At 45.4% G+C, this 14,395-nt stretch overlaps 2 protein-coding genes across 2 annotated transcripts; both read left to right on the top strand.

Moving 5' to 3' along the window:
- The first annotated feature begins 8,753 nt into the window (after positions 1–8,753).
- LOC139466935 (lectin L6-like) lies at positions 8,754–9,746 on the top strand. The gene has a single exon (XM_071248657.1). It carries the CDS (start codon positions 8,754–8,756, stop codon positions 9,744–9,746), a length of 993 nt encoding a protein of 330 aa, XP_071104758.1.
- On the top strand, positions 9,747–10,557 carry LOC139466934 (uncharacterized; the record flags this gene model as incomplete). The annotated part of the gene is made up of 3 exons (XM_071248656.1): positions 9,747–9,846; positions 9,952–10,126; positions 10,425–10,557. Coding segments are annotated over exons 1-3 (408 nt in total), but the record flags the coding sequence as incomplete, so codon positions are not given.
- Positions 10,558–14,395: the final 3,838 nt, after the last annotated feature.

Here is a 14,395-nt window from a genome sequence, read left to right as displayed (position 1 = left end):
CTAAATGATTAACTACGCAATTAGTTCAATTATATTAAACTGTCGTGTGTGGGAAAGTATAAACAGTTTATACAATCACCTCATGTTCATCAAGCCATCTGTTTCGGTTCTTAATTTTGAACATCAGCTGTTAATAAACACATTTTCTCATGTTTTAGTTCGATTTTTCTTCCCATTGTATGGTTATGTTGTATAACTAGTTAAACGAAACGGATGGTTAAAACATTAGGGAACATTTAGGTGTAAAAATGGGAGCACACTGAGAGGCCGACTCCTCCTGGATCAAGGGATGCAGGTAGTGCTGCCAGGCAGACATGCCATTTGAGTGAGTGAGTGAGTTTGGTTTAACGCCGCTTTTAACATTAATCCAGTTATATCGCGGCGTGTCAGCTTTATGAGGGAGGAAAGCCCGAAGTGATGCAGGTCTCTGACGTTTACCAATCTGGTGAAACCCACAAACACGGGTATGGTGCTGACAAACCTAGAAACATAATCGGGGCGAACCGGGATTCGAACCCACAATCATAGGTTTCTGGCGTGCCCAAGGGACGCGACTCTGCACAGCGAATCGCGGCGCCTTAGACGACTGGGCCACCTGTGCCCCCCATGCCAATTGAAGGCATCAAGGAGTTAATGTTTGTTTGATAACATGGGGACCGTGTCATTAGTGGGGGCCAGTGAACTAGCGTGCACCTAAATTATATTTGCTACTACCCCAAGAAGTAGTTTGCTACTACCCCCCAAAAGTAGTGTCAGCTTACAGTGGGAGAAAAGCCCGTTCAGACGTTTACCACTTTGGTGAAACCAACGAGCACGGGTATGGTCCTGAAAACCTAGAAACATAATCAGGGCGAACCGGGATTCGAACCCTAAATCACAGGTTTCTGACGAGCCCAAGGGACGCAACTCTGCACAGCGCCCGTACCCTCATGACAGAAAAGTAGGTGTCCAGCGTAGTAGGAAAATGTGTGAAGCCGCTGAGAGATATATTCATTATTTCTGGTCGAAGCGGCGTTAAACCCCACTCACTCACTCACTCACTCACTCACTCACTCACTCACTCACTCAGCCAACCACCCACCAACCCACTCACTCACTCACTCACTCACTCACTCACCGCGGAAGGCCACTGAGAAATTGGGCGTAGGTTATGAATGGCGTAGATTTGTTGCGATAGAAATAACTCCCGACCGGACGTCCAAGATAAATTGATAATTTAAACATACCATAAAACTCCACTGAAAAATCAATCTCCAAGAAGCTTGTCTGCATCCCAGGCTGTTTCTCCAATTGAAAACAAACATAGCCACCAGCAAGAATGTAACCTACATAAACCTTTTACTGTAGTCCAATTGATCAGCGCAATCCATAGTGCTAAATATGGTAACTCTACAGGCGGTGGTGATTTATCTATAAATATTTTAGAAACAGTTCTATGGGTTTTTTGTTTCTTCTCAAGCTCTTCAAGTGTAACAATAAGGGTGTTATTTTTAAAAGACGTATTTGACATGACAAACAACCCCTCTCTCGTACCGTGGCATTAATTTTTTTCCAACATATCTCGTTCTGAGTTTGCCAATCCGAGGAGAATATTCCGATTCATATGCACAAAGAAACAGATGATCAAGAAAGGGAGCAGTCTGTGACCACTGGGATTCCTAGTTCTCGCCTAAATGTCGGTGCTCAAGAATACTTATATTTGTTTGTTTAACACCACACGTAATATTCCAGCTACGCCTGTAAATGATAGCGTATGAATCAGACAATACAGTGATTCACATGACCATCGATCTACACAATTGAGATATGATGGCATGCATCAGCTAAGTCAGCGAGCCTGACCACCCGATCCCACTAGACAAGCATGGGTTTGCTGCAGACTATTTATCATCATTTGAAAATAATCGATTGTTCTTAAACTCCTTTTGAGTAGTAAATATATGTTGCAGCCAATGTGTAAAATGATTAAAATGTTCACTTCGACAATTTACAAAACGCCAAATTATTTGAATAATTTTACACTTATTTTTCGGTCAGATTGACTGAAAGATATTGAGAAGTCCAAAAGATCTAAAAGCATTACAATAAAATAATCATGCTGGCATTAGAAGCTAAAATATTTAAAATGTACATTGGTTATCATATAAAATAATTGCCAAAATGAAAAAGCTATATTGCAATGTGTTAAATATAACGTCATGGACAAAACTAAATAGTATAATTACTTAGGAGCAATTTGATTGCAGATGAGGGAGAAGCACAATTGACCACATATCGACGTCAAATACAAAGCTAAATAGTATAATTACTTTGGAGCAAATTGATTTCAGATGAGGGAGAAGCACAATTGACCACATATCGACGTTAACTTAAATTGTAGATCCCAGGAAAAAGAAGTGCCCTTATGTTTGTTGAATTTTATACGTGCATATTGAACACATATTTTTGAAGAAAGGTATTGTTTCGTATCGTATATACTGTAGTCTTTCTTAATTCTACGAGAATTCTACGCACCATACGCACCACAATGCGCACCACGCACCACACTGAGCACCATGCGCACCACACTAGGCACCACGCGCACCACACTAAGCACCACGCGCACCACAGTAAGCACCACGCGCATTACGCGCACCACACTACGAACTACGAGCGACGTGCACCACACTACGCATCTCGCGTACCGCACTACGAACCACACACTCCCATCCTCACTGACCCAGCACGCACCGCACTATGCACCACGCACCGCACTACGTCCAACACGCACCGCACTATGCACCACACACCACGCACCACGCACCACGCACCGCACTACGTCCAGCACGCACCGCACTACGTCCAACACGAACCGCACTATGCACCACGCACCACGCACCACGCACCGCACTGCGTCCAGCACGCACCGCACTACGTCCAACACGCATCGCACTATGCACCATGGGCACCACACTACGCACCACGCTTAGCCCCAGACGCACCACACTTTTCACCACAAGCACCACACTACGCACCACACATGACCATTCCCTCCCACCTCCCCCTCCACCCCCTCCAACCTCCACGCCTAATGCCTTGTTTCAAGGTTTAAATTCGGCCAGGCGTTATGTTGATCAGCACATATACCTAAGATATGAAAAAACCCAATATAGGATAAAGTCAATACTTTATTGAATGGTCAAGGTAACGACGACACACGTTTAAGCCTTGTGGAAACTGCTTATTATGCAGACACCACTTATGTAAATTAATCATACCTGGTTCGATTTTGTCATTTAATAACTATTGAAAACATGCAATTATTGTTTGCCCAAACTTGTTATAATATTACACAATGTCTCAGACATGTTTGTATTGCTTTAAGTTAAAACAATGCATACGAAATTAATACGAAGTCAACTTTTAAATTAGCGGTTATAGCTTTAAAACGAGGGAGATAAAGAAGCGGAAATCATTAGGGCGAAGATACTTATATTTCGGTGTTGTTGTCGCCAATTAATCAATAGACATCGGTTCGTAGATCGAATCAGAACACGAGTTCATTGTCTTATATTGTTCTAATATGTTTTCATCTATGAGGACATGTGACAAAGACAGGCCAGACCCGAACACTTTAAAATGATACCGTCAACATTGGGAGAAGAGTGCACGGTTTATGAAGTCGATCGGTTCGAATCCCGATCGTTCCAAGTTTCCCAATCAGTGACGAGTCTGGCCGGTCTGACCATGTCGTGTATTGATAGATGGACTAAGAGTAAATAAAACTAATGGGAGTATAAAGTTGTTGTTGCGTAACTTTATTATGTGAGTTTGAATGCGTCGATAGACCAATCTCTCCTTGACTTAGGTGACCAGATGCTGACAAGGAACGACAAAACATTTAGATAACTGTAGCAGGGTCCCATTTGACACCCTAACGCAGCGACAATAACCTACTCGTATTTAGCCTTCACTGCTGTGAATAATAGTAAATACAATTCTTATGAAAGCGAAAAAACCTTTTGACTAAACAAGATAAGCCCTTCTTATTATTTGTCGCAGATAGGAACACTTCAAACATATCGATCGAGACAAGACGAACCAGTTGTTGATACTATGAGCGATTATCCACGTTGATGTGCTCACAAAAGCAACCCGATCCAGTTTGTCGCCTTAACGACAAGCATATACGCAAAGTGTATACGCAAACATAACTTTTAATCAATGGGCAGGACCCGAGAAGATCCGGAGTACAATAGGTCTTCAACAACACATGCTTGTCGTAAATGGCGACTATGCTTGTCGTAAGAGGCGACTAACGGGATCGCTGACTTATTGATGCATGTCATCGTATCCCAATTACATGTACGTGGATTGGTGCTCATGATGTCAATCACTGGATCATCCAGACTCAATTATTTACAGACTGCCGTCATATAGCTGGAATATTGTTGAGCGCGGCGTTAAACAACAATTTAACAAACAAAAGGCGCAACAAACAAAGAAACAAATCAATGGGCGGTAGGGTAGCCTGGAAGTTAAAAGTGTTCGCAGGTCAAGCCGAAGGACCTTGTTCGATTCCTCTCATAGGTACATTATGTGAAGCCCATTTCTAGACTCCTCGTGACACTGCTGTAAAATTGCTAAAATTGCTTTACCACTGGGCAAGTGGCAATGCTAGGACATTTGCTTTCATCGTACTGATGATTTTTAAATTTAGCAGTTACCACGATTAACACTTTAAACACTAATGATTTGTTTGGTTTGGTATGGAGGTATGATAATAGCGTTTGTCAAAGGATGACGACAGATGGGCCCACCCTTACCCTGGATAGCATTAGGCTAGGTGCTCCGGGGCACCAGCACCATGGCCACTACGTGCTCATCTTACACATTGTGCTTCTTATATATCTTGTATAAAGCAAAATTCTATATAACACAAGCCATCGAGTTGATGTTGCCACGTCCAGAGAACAGTACACCGACACCTTGCGTATGGAAGTATGCAAATTATCATAGACAACGTTACAGATACATAAAACCCACACCCAAACTATCATTAGTGCATGACGTTTCAATGTGTCATTTCAAATAACAGCAACGGGGTTCGAAATGAAGTCAGCAAGTCCAAGACTTGAAAGATTCAGGTCAAGTGCCACTTCAATGTAGTCTACTGCTTTGGTAATTAGCTAGATATATATGTTTGTTTGTTTACTTGTTTGTTTGTTTGTTTGTTGTTTAACACCGCATTCAGCAATATTCCAGCTATATGACGGCGGTCTGTAAATAATCGCGTCTGGACCAGACAATCCAGTGATTAATATCATGAGCATCGATCCAAGCAATTGGGATCGATGACATGCGAGCCTGACCATCCGATCCGGATAGTCGCCTTTCACGAAAAGCATAGTCGCCTTTTACGGCAAGCATGGGTTGCTGAAGACCTATTCTATCCCGGAATCTTCACTGGTCTAAACACTAATGAAGATCTAGACACCCGATTATTGACCAACATCTTCTTTGTTCCTGGTGAATCGCGTTGCCTTATATCTCCAACTCCGCTCTACGTATCCGCAGTTGAAACTACCATTCCTCCTTGACGATTCCATTGCTCTAGTATTCAATCGTAGTTTCCGTTACGTTGACGTCTCCGAAGGGCACGATGCGACTTGCGTTTATCCCATTCGTCGCGTTGTACGTAGCGAGTACTCTCCCCTGGATCATCAGCTGCAAACATTGTATACGCAATGAATGATAGAAAACGTATGACAAAATCCCAGTGCAAAAACAAATGGGTAAAAGATTTACACATTATTATGAATGTTATCTTATGTGTTCATATAAAGAAGGGGCGGTTGGGTAGCCTAGTTAATGCGTTGGCTCGTCATGCCGAAAACCCAGGTTCGATTCCTCATATGGGTATGTATGTATAGGTAGGTATGTGTGAAGCCCAATTCTGGTGTCCCCCGCTAAGATATTGCGGGAATATTGCTAAAAGCGACGTGAACCCATACTCACTCACTCACTAACTCACTCATATGAAGAATAAGACTTTCTTCATTTCAACAATTGCATGTTTGGGACTTATATTAACACGAAACTCATGGACAGGGTTACACTGTGTTCATGAGCCAGTCTTTGACGCTGATTTTCTTATTTAATGTAAATAAATTCAGTACATACACATGTTAGAAAAAACAACATTTAAAATCAGGCATTGTAACAAATTTTAGCCATGATTGTGTACGTGTCATAAAGGTTTAAGAAGCCAAAGGACTAATTGTCAGCCATTTGAACAGATGAGAAAATGATGATACTGTTATTTCAGAGTTGTCTGCCATAATAAAATTTAACATTTTCAGTGACCCTCATCCTACTTCGCATTAAAGATATCAAAGTAGAATAAAAATCCAGTTATTAATGAATAAATGACACGGATGAGAAAAGTAATTGAAGGCACATAAAATATTCGAGAACATTCTTTAACCCTGAAACCAAGCTCAGGTGTATCTGTACATGGAACTCAAGCTACTCTGCTTTTGTCTATGTTTGTGTGTGTGTGTGTGTGTGTGTGTGTGTGTGTGTGTGTGTGTGTGTGTGTGTGTGTGTGTGTGTGTGTGTGTTCGCGCCTATGAGTTGTGCGTGCTTTCGTAGAAGTGTGTACGTGCTTACAGCTGTAGCAACAATGTTGTATAATGTGTGTGTGTGTGTGTGTGTGCGTGCGTGCGTGCATGCATGCAGACCGAGCGACATTGTTTTATAGTTTGTGCCGTGTGTGTGTGTGTCTGTGTGTGTATGTGCGTGCGTGCGTGCGTGCGTGCGCTATATAGTGTGATGTGGTGTGTGTGGTGTTTGTGTGCGCGTGTGTAAGTTGTGCGTGCGTTCGCAGGAGTGCGTACGTGCATGCAGCTGTAGCGACACTGTTGTATAATGTGTGCGTGTGCATGCGTGCGTGTGCCGTGGCGTGTGTTTGTGTATGTGTGTATGCGTGCGTGCGTGCGTGCGCGGTGTGGTGTGGTGTGGTGTGGTGTGGTGTGGTGTGGTGTGGTGTGGTTTGATGTTTAATGCAGCACTCAACAATATTCAAGCTATTTGAAAGCGGCCTGTACATAATCGACTCTAGATCAATCAATCCAATGATTGCTACTCCGTCTCATTAAACCATTGTTACGACCAGCGTAAGTTACTTTGTGACCTCGTCTAATCCGGCACCGCTGCGGGTTCCCAATTTAGTCGCCTCTTTGGACTGGCAATGGGTTGAGGGGGACACATTCTAAAAACAATTTTTAAGGATAATCGCTTCATCTTGGTCATAATCCGTTTGGAAATGGAGGTAATTCCATCTCCAAACAGCTATAAATTATTTTAGTAATTTACCGGTTCTTTTCATTTATTTTCTAATTTCCTTTTCGGGATTGTCCGTCGGTTTTGAAAACTTAAGCCTTTGGAAGTAAGACGTTGAACCGACATCGAACTTTAAAACTACTCCCTTACCTGATACACAGAGCGATCAAACTGCAGAATAAGATCTATTCGCTTGTCCGCCGAAAGGGAAACATCTGAAGGAAATCCACATCCCTTTCGGATCCCGAAGGCGATTGTCTGTTTGCAACTGTCGTGGTCAATATATACGGCTAGTCGCATGAGGAGTTTGAATGGACGACTTTGCATAACGCTCACGGTGAAGCTGTGAAAAACAAGTAAAAACGTGAGGGCACCATCTTACAGGCTAATATAACTTGTATGTGAACGTGTCTCGGGAGATGGATGGACGTGTATGGGAGGTGTATGAACGTGTATTGGAGGTGGATGGACGTGTATTGGAGGTGGATGAACGTGTATGGGAGGGGGATGGACGTGTTTGGGAGGTGGATGGACGTGTATGGGAGGTGGATGCAGGTGTATGGGAGGTGGATGGACGTGTATGGGAGGTGGATGGACGTGTATGGGAGGTGGATGGACGTGTATGGAAGGTGGGTGGACGTGTATGGGAGGTGGGTGGAGGTGTATAGGAGCTTGGGGGACGTGTATGGGCGGTGGATGGAAGTGTATAGGAGGGACGTGTGTGGGAGGTTGATGGACGTGTATGGGAGGTGGATGGACGTGTATCGGAGGTGGGTGGACGTGTATGGGAGGTGGATGAACGTGTATGGGAGGTGGATGAACGTGTATGGGAGGTTTATGGACGTGTATGGGAGGTTGATGGACGTGTATGGGAGGTGGATGGACGTGTATGGGAGGAGGATGGACGTGTATGGGAGGTGGATGGACGTGGATGGACGTGTATGTGAGGAGGATGGACGTGTATGGGTTGTGGATGGACGTGTATGGGAGGTGGATGGACGTGGATGGACGTGTATGGGAGGTGGGTGGACGTGTATGGGAGGTGGGTGGACGTGTATGGGAGGTGGGTGGACGTGTATGGGAGGTGGATGGACGTGTATGGGAGGTGGATGGAGGTGTATAGGAGGGACGTGTATGGGAGGTGGATGGACGTGTATGGGAAATGGATGGATGTGTATAGGAGGGACGTGTGTGGGAGGTGGATGGACGTGTATAGGAGGTGGATGGATGTGTATAGGAGGGACGTGTGTGGGAGGTGGATGGACGTGTATGGGAGGTGGATGGATGTGCATAGGAGGGACGTGTGTGGGAGGTGGATGGACGTTTATGGGAGGTGGATGGATGTGTATAGGAGGGACGTGTGTGGGAGGTGGATGGACGTGTATGGGAGGTGGGTGGATGTGTATGGGAGGTGGATGAACGTGAATGGGATGAGGATGAACGTGTATGGGAGGTGGGTGGACGTGTATGGGAGGTGGATGGACGTGTATGGGAGGTGGGTGGACGTGTATGGGAGGTGGATGAACGTGAATGGAATGAGGATGAACGTGTATGGGAGGTGGGTGGACGTGTATGGGAGGTGGATGGACGTGTATGGGAGGTGGGTGGACGTGTATGGGAGGTGGATGAACGTGTATGGGAGGAGGATGAACGTGTATGGGAGGAGGATGAACGTGTATGGGAGGTGGGTGGACGTGTATGGGAGGTGGATGAACGTGTATGGGATGAGGATGAACGTGTATGGGAGGTGGGTGGACGTGTATGGGAGGTGGATGGACGTGTATGGGAGGTGGATGAACGTGTATGGGAGGAGGATGAACGTGTATGGGAGGAGGATGAACGTGTATGGGAGGTGGGTGGATGTGTATGGGAGGTGGATGAACGTGAATGGGATGAGGATGAACGTGTATGGGAGGTGGGTGGACGTGTATGGGAGGTGGATGGACGTGTATGGGAGGTGGGTGGACGTGTATGGGAGGTGGATGAACGTGTATGGGAGGAGGATGAACGTGTATGGGAGGAGGATGAACGTGTATGGGAGGTGGGTGGACGTGTATGGGAGGTGGATGAACGTGTATGGGATGAGGATGAACGTGTATGGGAGGTGGGTGGACGTGTATGGGAGGTGGATGGACGTGTATGGGAGGTGGATGAACGTGTATGGGATGAGGATGTACGTGTATGGGAGGTGGGTGGACGTGTATGGGAGGTGGATGAACGTGTATGGGAGGTGGATGAACGTGTATGGGATGAGGATGAACGTGTATGGGAGGTGGATGGAGGTGAATGGGAGGTGGATGAACGTGTATGGGAGGTTGATGGACGTGTATGGGAAGTGGGTTGGCGTGTATGGGATGTGGGTTGACATGTATTGGAGGTGGGTGGACATGTGTGGGAGGTGGATGGACGTGTATCGGAGGTAGATGGACGTGTATGGGAGGTGGATGGACGTGGATGGACGTGTATGGGAGGTGGATGGACGTGTATGGGAGTTTGGTGGACGTGAATGGGAGGTGGGTGGACGTGTATGGGAGGTTGATGGACGTGTATGGGATGTGGGTTGACGTGTATGGGAGGTGGGTGGACGTGTATGGGAGGTGGATGGAGGTGTATGGGAGGTTGATGGAGGTGGGTCATGGGAGATGGGTGCATGGGAGATGGATGGAGGTGGATGGACGTGTATGGGAGGTGTATGGAGGTGGATGGACATGTATGGGAGGTGGATGGACGTGTATGGGAGGTGGGTGGACGTGTATGGGAGGTGGGTGGACGTGTATGGGAGGTGGGTGGACGTGTATGGGAGGTGGGTGGAGGTGGATGGACGTGTATTGGACGTGGATGGACGTGTATGGGAAGTGGATGGGCGTGAATGGGAGATGGATGGAGGTGGATGGAAGTGGATGGACGTGTATGGGAGGTGTATGGAGGTGGATGGACGTGTATGGGAGGTGTATGGAGGTGGATGGACGTGTATGGGAGGTGGGTGGACGTGTATGGGAAGTGAGTGGACTTTTATGGGAGGTGGGTTGACGTGTATGGAAGTGGATGGACGTGTATGGTAGGTAGGTGGGTGTGTATGTGAGGTTGGTGGGCGTGTATAGGAGGTGGATGGATGTGTATGGGAGGTGGATGGATGTGTATGGGAGGTGGATGGATGTGTATTGGAGGTGGATGGATGTGTATGGGAGGTGGATGGATGTGTATGGGAGGTGGATGGATGTGTATGGGAGGTGGATGGATGTGTATTGGAGGTGGATGGATGTGTATGAGAGGTGGATGGATGTGTATGGGAGGTGGATGGATGTGTATTGGAGGTGGATGGATGTGTATGGGAGGTTGGTGGGCGTGTATAGGAGATGGGTCGACGTGTATGGGATTTTGTTGGGTGTGTATGGGAGATGGGTTGGCGTGTATGGAAGTGGATGGACGTGTATGGTGGGTAGGTGGGTGTGTATGGGAGATGGGTCGGCGTGTATTGGAGGTGGATGGATGTGTATGGGAGGTTGGTGGGCGTGTATAGGAGGTGGATGGATGTGTATGGGAGGTTGGTGGGCGTGTATAGGAGTGTCATGTACGTGAGGAGGAAGGTGGGTGTGTATGGGAGGTTGGTGGGCGTGTATAGGAGTGTCATGTACGTGAGAAGGAAGGTGGGTGTGTATGGGAGGTTGGTGGGCGTGTATAGGAGTGGCATGTACGTGAGGAGGAAGGGGGGTGGAGATGCGGAATATGACAAACGCTTTGTAATTTCACATCATAAGAAGCACATATGTGAACACAGATCATTAAGATAAGTTCAGAAAGTTATCAACAAGGCAGGCGTAAAACCCGCTGGAAATGCAGGAGGAGAGAATAGTTAGTCTCGAGCGTCTGCGAAATAGATTCCATCGGGCGTAAAATAAAAATTAGTGAGGTAAATTACGTGACATCAGATGTTCGCCAAAGTTTAAGCATGTCTTCCTGTATAATGTATATTTATTTGGAGTTGAACTCACAACGTATTGTCAGTGGGAATTGCTGCCATCGTCACCTTCCACTTGTCTTTGTTTGAACACTGGAACGGTACACGTCTTCCCTGTCATAGATATAAGGAAAGTGATAGATATAGGGTGAAATGATTAAACGACTTGTCACTACAAACCAACGAAACCGACTCAGAACACATGTAACGTTATAACACATTTAGAGTACTGTAACATACGATCAAATAAGAAATACTACACTTTTAATATACAGGTATTATGTGAACCTTGTAATCAGAATGCATTTTTTTCCTAAACAAACTCGTGTCCTGCTTGTTGTAATATCTCAGTATATCGCTCACCACATTTTTCATGAAGGAAACCTTTAAACCACAATGTCCATTGACCTTTGACCACGTGCCTGTTTCTAGACAGCGACTTGTGACGTTGCCGTCGGAGTCACTGCAGCCGAGGTAGCCATCGTTGCAGATGTATGTGACAATCGCCCCAAAGTTGGTATTTGTGTAGATCATGTCGGCGTTGTCAACGGGGAAGGGTTTACCGCAACTCAAAGCTGCAATTACATGAACACTCTGTGTGATATGAGTGAGGACAAAATGACTTTCCTACGCAGCAGGGCTAGATACTGGTCACTTCTACTCTACAAGACAACATTGTATAACATGTCACTAGATAGCAGCTCACTTCTACTCTTCAAGAAACATTGTATAACATGTCACTAGACAGCAGGGGCAGACACAGCTCACTTCTACTCTACAAGACAACATTGTATGACATGTCATAAGACAGCAGGGGCGGACACAACTCACTTGTACTCTACAAGACAACATTGTATAACATGTCACTCGTCAGCAGGGGCAGACACAGCTAACTTCTACTCTACAAGACAACATTGTATAACATGTCGCTCGACATCATAGGCAGACACAGCTCACTTGTACTGTTCAAGACAATATTGTATAACATGTCGCTCGACAGCAGGGACAGACACAGCTCACTTGTACTCTTGAAGACAACATTGTATAACATGTCGCTCGTCAGCAGGGGCAGACACAGCTCACTTGTACTGTTCAAGACAACATTGTATAACATGTCGCTCGACAGCAGGGACAGACACAGCTCACTTGTACTCTTGAAGACAACATTGTATGACATGTCGCTCGACTGCAGGGGCAGATACAGGTTACTTTTACTCTACAAGACAACATTGCATAACATAACTTCTTTCAGTGGCATTTAGAAGTTGGAGTGATGAAGTAAGACGAGTTCTATGGATGTACAACTTCTTTATTACAATTAGTGCGACGTTTCGGTGTAGATCCTAACACCTTTATCAAGCAATAGCAGTATTGCTTGATAAAGGTGTTAGGATCTACACCGAAACGTCGCACTAATTGTAATAAAGAAGCTGTACATCCATAGAACTCGTCTTACTTCATTGCATAACATATCGCAAGACAGCAGAGGCAGACACAGCTCACTTCTACTCTTGAAGACAACATTGTATAATATGTCACTCGTCAGCAGGGGCAGACACAGCTCACTTCTACTCTACAAGACAACATTGTATAACATGTTGCTCGACAGCAGGGGCAGACACAGGTTACTTTTACTCTACAAGACAACATTGTATAACATGTTGCTAGGCAGCAGGGGCAGACACAGCTCAATTGTACTGTTCAAGACAACATTGAATAACATGTCACTAGAGAGCAGCTCACTTCTACTCTACAAGACAACATTGTATAACATGTCGCTCGACAGCAGGGTCAGACAAAGCTGACTTCTACTCTACAAGACAACATTGTATAACATGTCACTCGTCAGCAGGGGCAGACAATGCTCACTTCTACTCTTAAAGTCAACATTGCATAACATGTCACTAGACAGCAGGGACAGACACAGCTCACTTGTACTCTGCAGAACAACATTGTATAACATGTCACAAGACAGCAGGGGCAGACACAGCTCACTTCTAATCTACAAGACCCTATTGTATGTCATGTCACAAGACAGAAAAGGTAGACACAGCTCACTTGTACTGTTCAAGACAACATTGTATAACATGTCGCTCGACAGCAGGGGCAGACACAGCTCACTTCTACTCTTGAAGACAACATTGTATAATATGTCACTCGTCAGCAGGGGCAGACACAGCTCACTTCTACTCTACAAGACAACATTGTATAACATGTTGCTCGACAGCAGGGGCAGACACAGGTTACTTTTACTCTACAAGACAACATTGTATAACATGTTGCTAGGCAGCAGGGGCAGACACAGCTCAATTGTACTGTTCAAGACAACATTGAATAACATGTCACTAGAGAGCAGCTCACTTCTACTCTACAAGACAACATTGTATAACATGTCGCTCGACAGCAGGGTCAGACAAAGCTGACTTCTACTCTACAAGACAACATTGTATAACATGTCACTCGTCAGCAGGGGCAGACAATGCTCACTTCTACTCTTAAAGTCAACATTGCATAACATGTCACTAGACAGCAGGGACAGACACAGCTCACTTGTACTCTGCAGAACAACATTGTATAACATGTCACAAGACAGCAGGGGCAGACACAGCTCACTTCTAATCTACAAGACCCTATTGTATGTCATGTCACAAGACAGAAAAGGTAGACACAGCTCACTTGTACTGTTCAAGACAACATTGTATAACATGTCGCTCGACAGCAGGGGCAGACACAGCTCACTTGTACTCTTGAAGACAACATTGTATAACATGTCCCTAGACAGCAGGGGCAGACACAGCTCACTTCTACTCTACAAGACAACATTGTATAACATGTCCCTAGACAGCAGGGGCAGACACAGCTCACTTCTATTCTACAAGACAACATTGTATAACATGTCCCTAGACAGCAGCTCACTTGTACACTACAGGACAACATTGTATAGCATGTTACCAGACAGCAGGGACAGACACAGCTTACATATAGCACAGTGGTGAAACAGATGAATTATACATTACACGACAACATTGTATAACGTGTAGATGGAACCTAAAAATAGGTATTGGTTACTGTTGACTTAACCTGTACACTTCGGTCGGTTGTTCCTGTCAACCA

The sequence above is a fragment of the Haliotis cracherodii genome, unplaced genomic scaffold (genome assembly GCF_022045235.1).
Source record: "Haliotis cracherodii isolate W230 unplaced genomic scaffold, xgHalCrac1.p SCAF_19, whole genome shotgun sequence".
Classification (NCBI taxonomy): Eukaryota; Metazoa; Mollusca; class Gastropoda; order Lepetellida; family Haliotidae; genus Haliotis; species Haliotis cracherodii.
The sequence above is the reverse complement of the archived record's forward strand: the minus strand, read 5'-3'. Positions and strand labels throughout refer to the sequence as shown.

Bases quoted from the DNA above. Each gene is read 5' to 3' on its own strand.
- LOC139466935 (XM_071248657.1), top strand. From the start codon at position 8,754: ATGAGGATGAACGTGTATGGGAGGTGGGTGGACGTGTATGGGAGGTGG.